Below are 16668 nucleotides of genomic sequence, written 5' to 3'. Positions count from 1 at the left end.
CACTGCTGGCAGGGAGCCAGGTGATGTGAATTAAACTTTTATAAACTATTAAAATGATTGAGAATGCTGACCAATGCATTTTTAAAATCGGCGTAGCATAGGCTATTGGAACTTCTCACCAGCTAAAAATCACATTCCTGGGGATAGCTCACCTTTAAAATGCAGTTTTTGATATCTTGCCAAAAAAACAAGCCCCTAAATGGCAGTGCTTACAAGCGAATGAAAAAGTTTCTGCTTGATCATGCAAAAAATTAAAAAAATAATAAAAAATAAAAGAAATCCTGCAAAAACAGATTAAGAGGTAAATCTCAGTGGTGATTCTAGATTTGCTGATAAAAGTATGAAGCGGTGTGGAAATCATCATTAAGGATCTTATATTGTCTTTATTAACGTAAAGTAAAAATGCTTAGTAATGCATGTATAAATGGTGTTTGTGTAACAGCCCCTCAGGTCCCTCTTAAGTCATATGCCTTATGTCATGTTGCAAAGGAAAAGCAGGTAAATAGTGAAGTGTCTGGTGAGGACAGCAGAATACAGCCAGGCCTGTCTTTTCCTCCACACTGCGTAGGCCCGAGCTCAGCCGTTGCTAGGAGACCCCTCCACAGACATGCAGGAAATGTCTGTTTGGAGCAGCTGCATTAAGCCCCCCACTCCTACTAACATGTACTCAATGCCTTGAGGGGCTTAAACTCCCCAAGAGGGTGTGGGAAGGTTATGGGTCCCAGTGGGAGACTCAAGTAGAGGTCAGACATCAATTAATGTTTTGTAAAGGAGCTCTAGTATCTTTAACTTGTATAAATATGACACATCACCTGAAAGTAACTTATACTGGATCTAAAGCTGCAGTATATATATATATATATATATATATATATATATATATATATATTTTTTTTTATGTAGAAAAGGCTTTACTGTCAGAATTTATAAGATTCAAAAGAAAAGTGTAATAAAAAGCATTCTGATGGTGGGTCAGATCACTAGAGCAGTGGTAATAACCGAGAGCCCAACTACAACGCAAAACCCACTTACTTGTTGCAGAGTCCCAACATGGAAAGGTAAATAGATGCCCCGCTGTGCGTCCATGTCGCCTCTAGGTGTAGTGGCTCTCGTGAAGCTGGCAGAGGAGTGACAGTGTATGTGCATAGCTCCCCTCTAGCCAGCAGCATGCCAGGAGCCAAGTACCAAGCCACCACATTCACAGGCAGCATGGATGTGCAGGGGGCCTCTCTTCAGAGGCTATTTGGGGCGTAGAATAGCCTTAGCCCCGGAGCACACAGAGGCTACTCCATGCTCTGAGTGGCCTCTGAATATAATTACCACAAACATGAAATAAAGTTTAAAAACACATAGGATACATTTAGAAATGAATAAAAACTGTTTAGGGGAGAGGCATATTTTGGGAATCTACCATCAGAATCTACTAAGTAAGTCCATTCCTGATGGTAGATTTCTTTTAAGCAATAACTTATTGCTCTATCCTCTGCATTCCAAAGCGTTCAGTGCTCTTACACCACATGCAATTGAAAAGAGGGGAAATTGGGCTTATCATTGTAGCTTTCTTCAAAGAAGAATCGAAAGGGCCCTGAGCACGAGTTCCAATAGCTTTACCGATAATCCAATCTTGTCCGCATCTTCTAACTCCTCTTGCAAGAGGATGCATGGAGTTCTGTCTGATGAACTCTGTGCTGGGGCGACAGCTCATGTTCCCACAGAGAGGGCTCTGAGTGCCATAGGTTCATCAACACAAGCCTGGCCGACAGCATCCAAAAAACTTTGACACTCCAAGCAGTACCACAAAGTAAGATTGGCTTTGTTAAATCAATTCTAAAATTATGATAATGAGGCTCTGTCACTCCTGTGGCTGCCCCAGCGCTTCTTCTCTTATCATAATTATGCACTGCTTCAGAAAATGCTGTATTCACTGTGTTGTCCCTGACAGGCAGAAGTAATCAATTGCTGTACCATCCCCCAGCTACTGTGTATGAGTCATCCAACTCACCTTGATTAGTCCTGTCTGGACAGTTCAGTAATCTTTGTGTAATGTCTTTATCAGTCTGCACCCTGCTTTCCCAAGTTCCTCAATGTTATAATTGTGTTTTTGAGCAGAATCACTCAGTTTAGGGATTAAACAAGATATGTTTCTGCATCAGTGTCACTACAGCATTCTCAAGGTATGTTTGCTTCACAATGCATAAAAACAAATGGTTGATTTTCTTTATAGACTGAAGAGCAGCCCCAAATGCGATGACCAACATAAAAGGTTAATATAGATCAGCTTTTTTATTTTAAATAATTTCCTGCAGCTTTACCTAAACATTGATAAACCCAACATCCCCTCTTGCCGTATGTGGAGTTCATGGAATCCAATGATATAATCATTAGTTTGCAAAACGTAATGTTATAATATATTTACTGTTTACAACTAGGATTTGCATCATACTTTGTATCTGACGTGCATGTTTTGCGTCTGTATACGCTACATAGTATAATTGAATGTTTGTGTATATACAAAGCTTAATATGTTGCCAATCGTTTGGCATTGTAAATAGAAGATTTCTTAGCGCTGATGTAATTCCTTCTTCTGTGCTACCATTGTAAGTTTAGCAATACCATAATTTGCCATCTAACATCAAACTGATTTCAGGGTGGCCTTTTGTTGGATCAAGGGCGTGGACTCTGGCTGTTTACTACTGTAGGCCAGTTCTGTGGCTGGCACGGTCGCTGGCACTCTCTGCCCTTACATACAGTCATCTGCGTCTAGAAGGAAGTTAATAAACATCTCATCGAGTCAGGGAGTGTCTCAGCCTTTTAAACTTGTAAACCGGTTTTACCGATATAATGTGACTGACTCTCAATTATAAACATGAGCTCACACATGTCCTAATTTCCTGATGCTGCCGCCAGCTCCCTGACGACATTACAATAGGCGAAAGTACATTTTTGTTTAGACGTTGCTATCATTTTGCTAATTCAACACTATTGTATGATGAATTTGCATGCTTATTAGATTTCGTTTTCTGTAACTGGTAGTTCCTATTGTGTGTATTTTGGAACACCTGAAGCCATATGGGTTTACATATGCAGTGGATAGTTGCACATATAACGTGGGTTACCTCCTCTCCCATCCATCAATATGAAGATGTGAAGATCTTGCAGCTGTACTTGCTAGTTGTAGCCCAAGGAGATGTAACTTGAAGCTAAGGGGCCCCAATGCAAACTCAACACCAGCCTGAGTGTGTACATAGTTTAGTGCAGAAAAACATATACTGAGATTAGAATGGTGACCCCATAAAAATATGTATTTCTAGACTTTCTTATCAATGTGACAGGCAGGTGAGTAGCTAGAGGTGTGAAGATCCTGCAGCTGTACTGACTACTTGTAGCCCAAGGAGACATTATGGAGAGATGTAACTTGAAGCTATAGAGCTCCAATGCAAACATAACACCAGCCTCCCGATTATAATAATTCTATAGCGCCACCAAATTCCATAGCGCTTAAATTATGATGTACACGCAGTCCTCTGGTTACATAGTAGATTGGTTCTGCATGTTTGTTCTTAGGTTGAATATGTATGTAAGTTGGAACTGTATATTTTATCATTGTAACCCCCAGCCAAAATTTTTGTGGTCTCAGTGTCAATTGGATTTTAAAAAAGTTGGGTTGTCATAAGAATGAGGATTAACAGTGAAGCTTAATTGCAGACCCATTTGATAACTGTTACAGCTGATCATTGTAGGCTGGGGCTAAAGTACAGTAAATTACCAACATCTAGAAGTGCGTTTGTAACTAGGGGTCATCTGTAAGTTGGGTTTTCTTAACTAGGGGACCGCCTGTGTTGTATATAGTATAGTGCAGGAAAACATATGCTGAGATTAGAATGGTGGCCCCCATAAAAAATGTGTGTATCTCTAGCCCCTCTTATCAATGTGACAGGCAGGTAAGTAGCTAGAGGTGTGAAGATCTTGCAGTTGTACTTACTGCTTGTAGCCCGAGGTGGCATTAAGCAGAGACATAACATAAATCTACATGCAAACTCAACACTAGCCTCACGATTATAATGTATTGTACATAATACTGGTCTAATATAGGAGACTCCATATTGGCCGTCTATGGCTCATGGGCATGGATGCAACCATACCTAATCATGTTACACTCCTGCCAACAGGCTACATAAATAGACACCAGTATAATCCATAGCATATGGAAGATGGAAAACCCTCCCTTTACTATTTTCGCCGCTGATTTAAGGTAATGAGACCCAAGTGGTCACCAACAAACTGGGTCAGCTATTACTAAGAAGCAAAGCAGATTGCATTTCTCTTTCTATCTATTTTTAGTACCATACCATGTAGACAACTCATAGTGATTGTAACTGGATGCATGATTAGATGTGGATAGTGAGAGGATAGTAGAACAGGGTGACGTAGGGTAAAGGAATTTTGTTTTGCACCCTCCAAATGTTTGTTCACCCAGGAGTGGAAAAAGCAGTTTGGTTAAAAATTGAAAGAGCCCCAGGCAAATGAAATAGGAGGTGTGACACATACACATTGCGGTGCCTAGTAGCATGCAAGTCAGTGATCCATGCACGACAAATAGAGTTTACAGTGCTCATTGTTTTCATAGGCGACTATGTACAATGCAAAGTGTCAATGGCTGAAATGATCAGTTTGGAAGACGATACCCACAATTCTGTTTGTACATAATAAAGCACAGGCTTGGGTCTGTATAGATAAAAAAAAACTGGAGGGGAAATTACTTGTTATTTGAGCAATATATAAAACAAAAAAAAAAATACACTGCACATACACAATACAGCACGCTCCTTATTATACAAAGCAATTGAAAATGGTATAAAAGATTTCCTATAGTGTTCTGTACATATTTGCATCTGAATTTATCATACTATAAAATGACTTTTCCTAGCCATCAGTATCGGAAATATCTGGTTATTTGGGTTGTTAATAATCGCCTTAAATTTTGCCCGAACTCTACCTGCCACCACACTCTGGAAGCATTCATGTTTCACACCAATTACTCCACTTGCCCTTCTGATCACCTTAGTTAGCCTATTTACATCTTTGGCGCACATTCCAGATCCGAAACAGACCACACCATAAGAAATAGATCCCGCTGTCACTGTTTCATAAAACATACAAAGTATCCTATTACAAATCTCAAATCACTGCAGTTTCCTTAAAAAAATAATTTACATACCCTTTCTAAATAACTAATCAGAATTTTCTTTCCAATTTAAGTCCTTGTCCAATTCAACACCCAAACACCTAGAACGCCCTGATATGTATCAGAGCAGTAATCTCCTGCTAAAAGTACCTTGTTATCTGCATCAGTGTTTTACACAAATGGCCCATTGACTTCAAGGAAACTGTATACTACTCAATCCTCCCCTATGGTGGCGCTGTGGGAAAATGAAACACTTTCCAACAAATTAAAAATCAACACATTTTTAAGCCCAGAGTTCCCGGAATATGAGATTACAGTAACAAAGACTGAATGTTTTTTTTTTTTCATTTTAAAATTAGTTTTACCTATATTCTGTAAATTACTAAGATGATGGAGCTGCCATACCAACCATAAGTAAATATGCTGCAGTTAGCATTGACCATATCACTGAAGGGGTCATATGTCAATCTTGTCAAAGGTGTCAATCACCACCAGGCACCTGCAGTATCACTTGGGGAGCTGCTTCTGAGACCACCACTTCATGTCTAATCCTTTCATCAAATGTATTTAGTGGCAGCTACTACCACAGTGTCAGGGTGCCCCCCAGCATCTGCTGTATTGAATGTGTATGTGTGTGGTGCGTATATATATATATATATATATATATATATATATATATATATACGCATATATATATATATGTGTGTATGCTTTATGTTTATATGGTGTGTATTTACTTATGTATGTTTATGCTGTATTTGTGTATATGGTGTGTATATACTGTGTGAGTAAAAGTTGGCCCCATTTTGTAGTCTGCTATGGGGCCATGTCTCTCCAAGTAGCACCCCTGTTTTGGGGTTATAATAGGTGACTCTGAAGACAAGCAGAATCAGAGTGGTATAGTGGCAGATCATAGCTTCTGTCCGAGAATGTCACAGATTTCCTATTCTGTAATGTCTGCATGGACAGAGCCTTGTGTAAAGATGTCATTGCTATTTCTATTTTTCAATTAACATCCCCTTTAGAGACCTCATGGTCCTAACACTCCCAAACGCCATGTACATTACTAATATAGGTTGTCCCATACAAGTTCCTTTTTGACTTACTGCTGCCTCTTCCCATGGATCACACTACATGATGTTATGAGCAGACTTGCTGATTTCGAGCTTTCAGTCCATCTGGCTCGTGTTTGTTGCTCATCCAGTTCTGAGATCATTTCTGTAAGCTTATTTCTGGCACAGATTGCATCCTTTCAGGTTAGCAGCGAAGAGGGTCCGAGATCCCAAGAGAAACATTATGCTGGTGACTTGGCAGTAATACAGGAAGCCAGAGGGAAGTTATTGGGGACACAGTCAAACAGATGTCATATAGGTCACTAAAGATATTTCCGGGAGAAAGCCACAGAGTTTCCTGACAGCGTGCTGGACACGAGCTGATACATGGAAGAAGAGGAAAGATTTGATTAACCCCTATGGAAACCACGGTCTGAGAAATACTGTCAATATGTATGAAAGGGAATCTGTCAGCATGATTAACCTACCAAAAATAACAGTTATGTTATGTAGGGCTATGCTCACTAGTGTATTCAACTTCTCCTTCCATGCTTGAACTTTACTTTAGACATGTGCAAATGAGGCTGAAGTGGCATTAGCAGTGCACCTTAGGGCTCAGGCTTGACATCTTTCTGGACCCAGTAGTGATGTAACTTAAAGGGGTATTCTCAGGATAACAAAATAACACATTCTCTAATTCACTGTTATTAACAAAAAATACAACATTTCACAGATATAATTTCAACCTATGTCAGTCCTGGCGTACACAATTTTGGTTGTCCATGTATCCAACCGTAAATCTTCTGACAATGGTTGGACAATTCCCTCTAGTTTATCTTGCATTGCAGCAGAAGGGACAGAGTAGGAGGTAGACAGCATACCACAGACACAGACACTTCTCGCTTCTGCTGTGCTTCTATCAGCATGGAAAGGACACAGGAGCAGCTGTTTTACAATAAAAGATAAGCTCTGTATCTGAGGGAGGGGGAGACTGTTTTATTGTATAGATGAGGCAGCAGAGCTCAGTGTGTTATTGTGTCTTATATCCCTCTCATGACTTTCTCATCGCTCCTTTTCTATTTGCCAGATACTATTAAAATGTTCAGAAGCTAAAGGTTTAGCTAAACCCTGTACCCTGATAATCCTAAGCACATTGTCAGCACACAGCATCTCACAAAGGAATCATTAAGTTTCTACTTAGAGAGTCCCCGCCACAATTTTACACTGGCCATCACCAAAACAGCAATAAAAATGAGTAAAATTAAGGGGATAAAAATTATCTTCACTTACATTATAAATATTTATTATCCTCACAACACGACTGAACACACTAATCCCCACATAAAACATTCTTGGTATAGTCCCCTGAATAAATTATAGCAAATATCACAATTTATTTTATATACCAGACCCTCTGAACTGATTACAAACAGAACACCATAATTAATATAAAAACCCACTAAGGCTGAGTACACATAAAGCATTGTATTTTCAAACCCAGTGCAAATGCATTAGGTAAAATGCATGATGAAATGCATGCATATAAGTTATATAACAACATGTGCTTTGCCCTTAATAATTAGTAATAATTAACAATGCAAAATTCATATTACTACTTACATAACACATATTACTACGTCTGTGTTTTTTCTCTTGTGTTATTGCAATGCATTTCAACAACCCTGTTTGTAATTTATGTGGGGCACCCTGCTAATTTATACACACATTCATTTTATTTATATACAGCTTCCGTAATTTATTTATAACGGCCTTCCAAATTAAATATAGTATATTTAATTTTAATTTAATTAAAATCCAGACCCTACATACAAATCCCCCATTAATTTAAAGAAAACCTGTCACCAGATACCGTTTTTCAATCTCCCTCATGTCCCTACAGACAATAAATATACTACCCCTAAACAATTTTTACAAAAATTCTGGCCTTTGTTTTAAATCAAGTAGATTTTTTCAAATATTTTTTTGCAACAGCACAAGAAAGAAAATACATACATACATACGTCCCCCCCCCCCATACTAGTACTTTAGCCTCATTTGCATTTTTTTTTTTCAAATTTTTTTTAGTTATGAAACAGAAACAGACAAGAACGAGGATGCAGTCGTCTCAACAGTACAGTGTAGTATGAGAGTTATACCATCTAGGAATACAAAACAATGCATATCACACATAAAAGTTGAGTACAGCTGGTGAGAATAGAATGGAGGTCAAGCGCACATGTCAGGTTTTTTTTTACATAGAAGGAAGTAGGCCCAGGCCCATAGACCACAGAGGGGACACTTTAGAATCTAGCTGTTAAAAGCTGTAGGAATCAGAAGAGAAGGGTATTCTAGGGAAAGAAAGAGAAGAGGGGAAGGCAAGGAGAAGGACGGGGGGAGGGAAGGAAGGAGTGTTCTGCCTGGGAGGTAGATGAACACCTAAGAGTTTACAGTAACTGTCTGTAGTCAGCAGATTTTTGGAATGTTATCCAAAATGTTTCCAGGTTTTGTAAACTGTTTCATGAGTGTCATGAACCGGAGAGGTAATTTTCATTTGCATATTTCATAATTAGTAAAGCTTTGGCACAGAAGATGCAGGTATGAGTGTCATATATATGGGCAGTATCCTATGAAACTCCCAGTGAGTTTGGATAGGAAAATCATGATGACGGATTCCCTTTCAGAATATATACGGTACATATGAGTATGTATAGCCTTCAGTGTACAGCTTGAGGAAGCCTGAAGTGCTTTTAAAACACATTGCTACCAGCAGGAGTTAGCATTAATCCACGGTTTCCATTAGAATACAAGTGTGCACCATGGAGCGGTATATTTTAGTAACTTTCTATACAGATACTTGACTTGTACTGATTTCAGGTTATAGCCTCATAATGGTCAAGAGCTGCATTCACAGGCTTCAGAGCTCAAATCTTCTTGCATACTTTACTGCTTCAAGCTCTACACAAAGCATGTTTTAGTCATTTGCATTCTGGGAACTCTATCTTTTTATACAATGAACTTTACAGTAAGCAGTTGTAGGAAATGCAAACTTTCCCTAAACTGTTGGGATTTGATGAATTTGTCAGTTTTTTTCCAATTGTAAAGCAGTAACAGATACAGTATGTGCGTGTAACTTTTGGGCTATAATATATGGATCTGTACAATAAAGTCTCTTAGTCTCTCTCTTTTTTTCTCTTATACAGTACAGACCGAAATTTTGGACACACCTTCTCATTCAAAGAGTTTTCTGTATTTTCATGACTATAAAAATTGTAGATTCATACTGAAGGCATCAAGACTATGAATTAACAGACATGGAATTATATACTTAACAAAAAAGGGTGAAACAACTGAAAATATGTCTTATATTCTAGGTTCTTTAAAGTAGCCACCTTTTGCTTTGATTACTGCTTTGCACACTCTTGGCATTCTCTTGATAAGCTTCAAGAGGTAGTCACCTGAAATGGTCTTCCAGCAGTCTTGAAGAAGGATCTCAATTGGGTTCAGGTCGGGTGACTGTGGAGGCCATGTCATCTGGCATAGCACCCTAGCACTCTCCTTCTTGGTCAAATAGCCCTTACACAACCTGGAAGTGTGTTTTGGGATCATTGTCCTGTTGAAAAATAAATGATAGTCCAACAAAATGCAAACCGGATGGTATAGCATGCCGCTGCAAGATGCTATGGTAACCATGCTATACCTTCAGCTTTGAATAAATCCTCAACAGTGTCACCAGCAAAGCACCCCACTCTATCACTTCTCCTCCTCTATGCGTCACTGTGTGAACCAGGCATGTAGAGTCCATTCATTCACCTTTTCTGTGTCGCACTAAGACACGGTGGTTGGAACCAAAGATCTCAAATTTAGACTCATCAGACCAAAGCACAGATTTCCACTGGTCTAAAGTCCATTCCTTATGTTCTTAAGCCCAAACACGTCTCTTATGCTTGTTGCCTGCCCCTAGCAGTGGTTTCCTAGCAGCTATTTTACCATCAAGGCTGCGGCACACAGTCTCCTCTTACCAGTTATTGTATAGATGTAAAAATAAAACAGTCTGACCGGAGCTCCTTGTGTGTCCTTTTATATATCCTTTGATAAATCGACAATTTCACTCCTTTCCCAACTATGTTCCAAATTCTTCAGTACACTTCCACACAAACGGTATTTGGATGGGAATAGATCGCTATTCAGACAGTTTTAAGCTGCGTTTTCTTGCATCCTGTAGCCAAATAGTGTACAGCTACTATAGAAGAGATTAAGCAGCAGATAGGGTAGTAGGTTCAAATATATGGAATTTATTTTCTTAAAACATACTCACAAAATAGAATAAAAACATGCGCATATAAAATCCACCATGTGGACGCCAGACTCGCTAGTTTGCCCGACCCAGGGTTTCGCTACCACGGCTTCTCCCGGTTAACGCATGCGGTTGTTAACACATTGTTAACGTATGCGTTAGCATCGCGGTTAACATATGCGTTTTGTAAACGCAGGTGTTAACAGCTGTTTAATTAGGCAAATCTCCCTTCAGTTGTAGCAATGCGTTTTTAAACGCATGCAGTAAACGCGACGTGTGACCGCACCCTCAAGAAATCCCATTTATTAAACCTGACAGGGCACCTATGATGTGATAAACTTTTTCAGGTGAATACCTCTTGAAGTTTATCAAGAGAATGCCAAGAGTGTGCAAAGCAGTAATCAAAGCAAAAGGACCTAGAATATAAGACATATTTTCAGCTGTTTCACACTTTTTTGGTACGTATATAATTCTACATGTGTTGATTCATAGTTTTGATGCCTTCAGTATGAATCTACAATTTTACAGAAATTACAAAATACAGAAAACTCTTTTAATGAGAAGGTGTGTCCAAACATTTGGTCTGTACTGTATTTGCGACTTTTCTAAGTGTATTTGCAAATCTACTGTCTTGTTGTGCTACACAAAAGCTAGGGTCATCTGCAACTTATATTAGATGTAGGATTCACATAATGATCAGATTGTTTGTGGACGGCAAAAGTGACTTAAAACTTTACCAGCTGTGTATGTTGCTTTAATATAATGTGCATGAATAAAGGATTCTGCAAGTGCAAAGTTCTTGTACTCACAAATGTAGCAGCAATTTTGGCCGTTCACCAGGTTCCAGTGTAATGAATAGGAGGTAGAGATGTGACAGCTCTGACATTGGGGGTCATTTACTAAGGGCCCGATTCGCGTTTTCCCGACGTGTTACCCGAATATTTCCGATTTGCGCCGCTTGTACATGAATTGCCCCGGGTTCACCTTCTATGGGATGGTGCATTACGGGGCGTTAAGATTATTTTCGGCGCTGCAGCGCCACCTGGTGGACGGCGGAGGAACTACCATCTTAAATCCCAGCCGGACCCGAATCCTGTGCAGAGAACGCGCCGCTGGATCGCGAATGGGCCGGGTAAGTAAATGTGCCCCATTGTCTTTTCACAATTCTTTGATACATGTCCTGAAAACCCTTAGGCTCCTTTTATATCATTTGTTGTGAAAGTGGACACAGAACAGACAAAAGAGACCACATGCAGAGGGTAATAAAGGCGTGGATTGAGTACAATGACATGTTCATCCACTATGGGTGCACCCTTATACACATGATCCATATAACTACCGGGCTGTCCCTTAGCTTTTAGGCTAGATGCACATGAGCGGATGGCATGTGGCTGCACTACCTGCTATATTTCTTAATGGATCAATGTCCACAGCCATAATATTAATGGTTTATGGGGACCTGGAAAAAAAACAAATGCCAGATTGATGCAAATTGTCAGTGAAAAACAGATGTTAAGGGGTTGGTCACTTATTTGAATTAACAGGGTAAGTATAACATTATATTTTTCCTGTTATTGTTTGGTGTTTGCTGCAGGGAGCCGCGGATAGATTTCAGGGCTATTTGTGACATACAGAACCAGATTTATCAAACTGGAGTCTGTTTTCTGGGGAACTTTGCACATAAATACATGTGTGAACTGCTTGGGCATGGATTTATAAAGCGCAACACAAAACCCTGCACCTAAAGGGGCGTTGCGGCACGAATTTACACCGGCCACCACATTTATACCGCAAGTCCCGACTTAAGTGTGGTGCACACCCATTGGGAAAAAAATTGGGGCGTCAGATTATTGAAGACCGTGCCCCAGTCTTCAATAATCAGGCGCACTCTGCACATTAGTGAGGCATTAGTGTTGCCTCACTAATGATAAATTGGGCCACAGCGTCCTGCTGTTTTCCGGCAGATGGAGGGGCTGTGCCATTACCATTACCATCTCCATCAACCACCAACCATAGACATAGTATTTCAACCACGGATGTGGGAGTAGTTATGGTGGCGGGCAGGCAGTCATGACTGAAGGGCTCCTCCATCTGCCAGCAGGAATTGGGATGTCACAGGAAGTCCTGAGTCCTGCTTCCTGGGGGTCACCTGACCCATGGTAAACACTAATTTTAACATGTTATGTATAATACTGGGGACCCAGTTACGGTGTTGGCAACCATGGTAAAGTTTTATAAAAGTAGCCAAACCCTTTAAACATCTAACCTTCTTTCCCAGCAGCACCCTGAATATTTGGTTATTTACAAAAATGTGCGTAGATTTCTCTATCCTGTGTTCGGTAATGATTAAATAGAAAACTATATATAAAGTTCATCCTTCCTGATGTACAAGCCCAATGTAAGTGCTGACGGAAACCCTGGTGCATTCCTTTTACTTATGAAGAGCTGTGTCTACAGTTCATATACTCTGCAATTTCCACCTATTGTGTTGTGTCTAAAATCTACAACATTACAGATAAAATTCGAGAGTATATTGTCCTTCGGTATTTGGCTGAGTGAAGGGGCAGTGCCAGCTCCATCTCAGAACGTCCATGTTCCTCATATATGAAATGTGTGACTACATACTGTAATTCAGTAATAATTATTATGCCATCTCACTTTACAGTCTGCACTGGAACGGACATGAAACTGCTTCAGCCATACAACTATGAAAATCATTACCAGACTTTGCGGACTCTTTACCAGGATTGTCAGATTATCCTGGGAAATTTGGAGATTACCTACCTGAAGGAAAACGCTGATGTGTCTTTTTTAAAGGTAAATATTACAGTTTCTTTCTAATATTACTGAAAACAGAACAGAAGTAATTTGAAAAATGAGTCATATTTTGCTGGAGATGAGTCAAGTGTAGAGGTTGTCCCTTCTGTTTTTACTACCTCAGAACTGAATATATAAGCAGTTAAAAAAAAAATTGGGAATAGGATCTGCAGCTTACATTTCCAACTATGTATTTAACTTCCCGTATCTCCTGTAGATCACAGAACAAGCCTGATGTCATTTAAAAGATGAGATCGTTATCTTTAATATAACACAAAAAGTGACATCACACCTACATCCTCTAAACTTGACTCATCTTAGGTAAAATATAACACTTCTGTGCTCATTTTCACATTCATTTGAGGACATTTTTAAAAAAAAATCAGGTTCCCTACAAAATTGATTATTTCTGTTATAAAATGGAAATAATTATGGTGGTCACACAAAGAAACTTTTGCATGTGAACTAAAATAAAAGTAATTTTTACACCTAGTAAATGTTACATGTTGATGTTTTCAGGGTTATATATTATGCACTAGGTGCACTCCATTTATTTATTATAATGTCACCATTTCTATCATTATGATAATAGCAATAGGGCAGCGACGTGCACGACATAACATGTGCTTGCTGTTTAGGACATCAGAGAGGTTCGGGGCTATGTATTAATAGCACACAATCTGCTGAGCTACATCCCTTTGGAGAAACTGCGCATTATTCGTGGGACTTACCTCTATCAGGATCGGTATGCTCTAGCAGTCTTGTCCAACTCTCAATCTGAAGGAACTGTAGGCCTGCGAGAACTGCGGATGAGAAGTCTGACTGGTGAGTCTGTTTTGGATTGCATACTAAAACCTGTGTGCCACTCTGAATGTATTGATCTCTGTTTCAAATTGGATATTAATATAGAAATATATAGTATATAATGTGGACATCAAGAATCACACAGACGCACTCATGGGCCCAGATGCATCACAGTTGTGGCGTACTAGTTACGTTTTTGCTCCTAAATGACGCACATTGTTGCGCCTAAATTATCAGATCTGTGATGAGTTGACTTCATGACTCTTATTAATCACTTATGAGTCTCAGCATGATTTTGCGACTGTACTTTATTTTAGGCGTAATCTGTGATTCGGGCACTTACAAGTAAACCTACAAGCTCCCCTCTGCTTCTATCCCACACCCCAGCATTAAAAATACACTCACAGCAGAGCCTAGAGGTCTGACAAGCTGCACCCAGTGATCTTCTCAGGAGTGTCTTCTGTCATCTCCTGGAATGGATCCTCTGGTGCTGATCTTCTTCCGCCCACCTGTAATTCTGGGCAGTATTCCTCCTCAAACACTAGTGTGGTCGCCCTGCTACACAGGGCACTTCTCTGTCCTGTCTACAGCTCCCACACACACTTCTTTTCTATCCCTCTTTGAGCTGCGACTTTTGCAGAATATCTGTAAACAGAAGCTCATGAACTATAAACAGTGGCTGCATGTAGTGTAAACACTGTCTGAGCTATGCTGCTGTACTATACAGGGATACACTGCTTTCCTGCTGTACTACACAGGGGATACGCTGTCCTGCTGCTGTACTATACAGGGGATACACTGCTTTCCTGCTGTACTATACAGTGGATACACTGTTCTGCTGCTGTACTATACAGGGGATACACTGCTCTGCTGCTGTACTATACAGGGGATACACTGCTCTGCTGCTGCACTATACAGGGGATACACTGCTCTGCTTCTGTACTATACAGGGGATACACTGCTCTGCTGCTGTACTATACAGGGGATACACTGCTCTGCTGCTGTACTATACAGGGTATACACTGCTCTGCTGCTGTACTATACAGGGCATACACTGCTCTGCTGCTGTACTATACAGGGGATACACTGCTCTGCTGCTGTACTATACAGGGGATACACTGCTCTGCTGCTGTACTATACAGGGGATACACTGCTTTCCTGCTGTACTACACAGGGGATACGCTGTCCTGCTGCTGTACTATACAGGGGATACACTGCTTTCCTGCTGTACTATACAGTGGATACACTGTTCTGCTGCTGTACTATACAGGGGATACACTGCTCTGCTGCTGTACTATACAGGGGATACACTGCTCTGCTGCTGCACTATACAGGGGATACACTGCTCTGCTTCTGTACTATACAGGGGATACACTGCTCTGCTGCTGTACTATACAGGGGATACACTGCTCTGCTGCTGTACTATACAGGGTATACACTGCTCTGCTGCTGTACTATACAGGGCATACACTGCTCTGCTGCTGTACTATACAGGGGATACACTGCTCTGCTGCTGTACTATACAGGGGATACACTGCTCTGCTGCTGTACTATACAGGGGATACACTGCTCTGCTGCTGTACTATACAGGGTATACACTGCTCTGCTGCTGTACTATACAGGGGATACACTGCTCTGCTGCTGTACTATACAGGGGATACACTGCTTTCCTGCTGTACTATACAGGGGATACACTGCTCTGCTGCTGTACTATACAGGGGATACACTGCTTTCCTGCTGTACTATACATGGGATACACTGCTCTGCTGCTGTACTATACAGGGGATACACTGCTTTCCTGCTGTACTATACAGGTGATACACTGCTCTGCTGCTGTATTTTACAGGGGATACACTGCTCTGCTGCTGTACTATACAGGGGATACACTGTTCTGCTGCTGTACTATACAGGGGATACACTGCTCTGCTGCTGTACTATACAGGGGATACACTGTTCTGCTGCTGTACTGTACAGGGGATACACTGCTTTGCTGCTGTACTGTACAGGGGATACACTGCTTTGCTGCTGTACTATACAGGGGATACACTGCTCTGCTGCTGTACTATACAGGGATACACTGCTCTGCTGCTGTACTATACAGGGGATACACTGCTCTGCTGCTGTACTATATAGGGCAGTGATGGCGAACCTTTTAGAGGCCGAGTGCCCAAACTACAACAAAGACCCGCTTATTTATCGCGAAGTGCCAACACAGAAATGTAATTTGTGATTTATACTCCCTTCTCTGTCACAGTTTTCACTGATACCAGCCCCTGAGGACACCAATAAAGCAGAAAATAGTCCTAGGTAGAGCTGTCACTTTAAAATACTTCAGTTCAAAGCAAGTCCTGGGCTGTCTGGGACTGCAGGAAGATACCTGGAGTCATCTCTGGTGATGGCCTGAGTGCCCACAGAAAGGGCTCCGAGTGCCACGTCTGGCACTAGTGCCATAGGTTAGCCATCACTGATATAGGGGATACAATGCTCTGCTGATGTACTATACAGGGGATACACTG

The 16668-nt window shown here is 40.6% G+C and overlaps 1 protein-coding gene across 2 annotated transcripts in view; it reads left to right on the top strand.

The window, feature by feature from the left end:
* ERBB2 (erb-b2 receptor tyrosine kinase 2) overlaps positions 1-16668 on the top strand; it is a 73447-nt gene that overhangs the window by 32103 nt on the left and 24676 nt on the right. For both annotated transcript variants that reach the window (XM_072111499.1, XM_072111500.1), the window contains exons 2-3: positions 13197-13348; positions 13987-14173. In XM_072111499.1, the coding sequence (XP_071967600.1) occupies positions 13197-13348; positions 13987-14173 (339 nt within the window). The remainder of the gene's footprint in view (positions 1-13196; positions 13349-13986; positions 14174-16668) is intronic.

Source organism: Engystomops pustulosus, chromosome 6 (assembly GCF_040894005.1).
Source record: "Engystomops pustulosus chromosome 6, aEngPut4.maternal, whole genome shotgun sequence".
Lineage (NCBI taxonomy): Eukaryota > Metazoa > Chordata > Amphibia > Anura > Leptodactylidae > Engystomops > Engystomops pustulosus.
The sequence above is the reverse complement of the archived record's forward strand: the minus strand, read 5'-3'. Positions and strand labels throughout refer to the sequence as shown.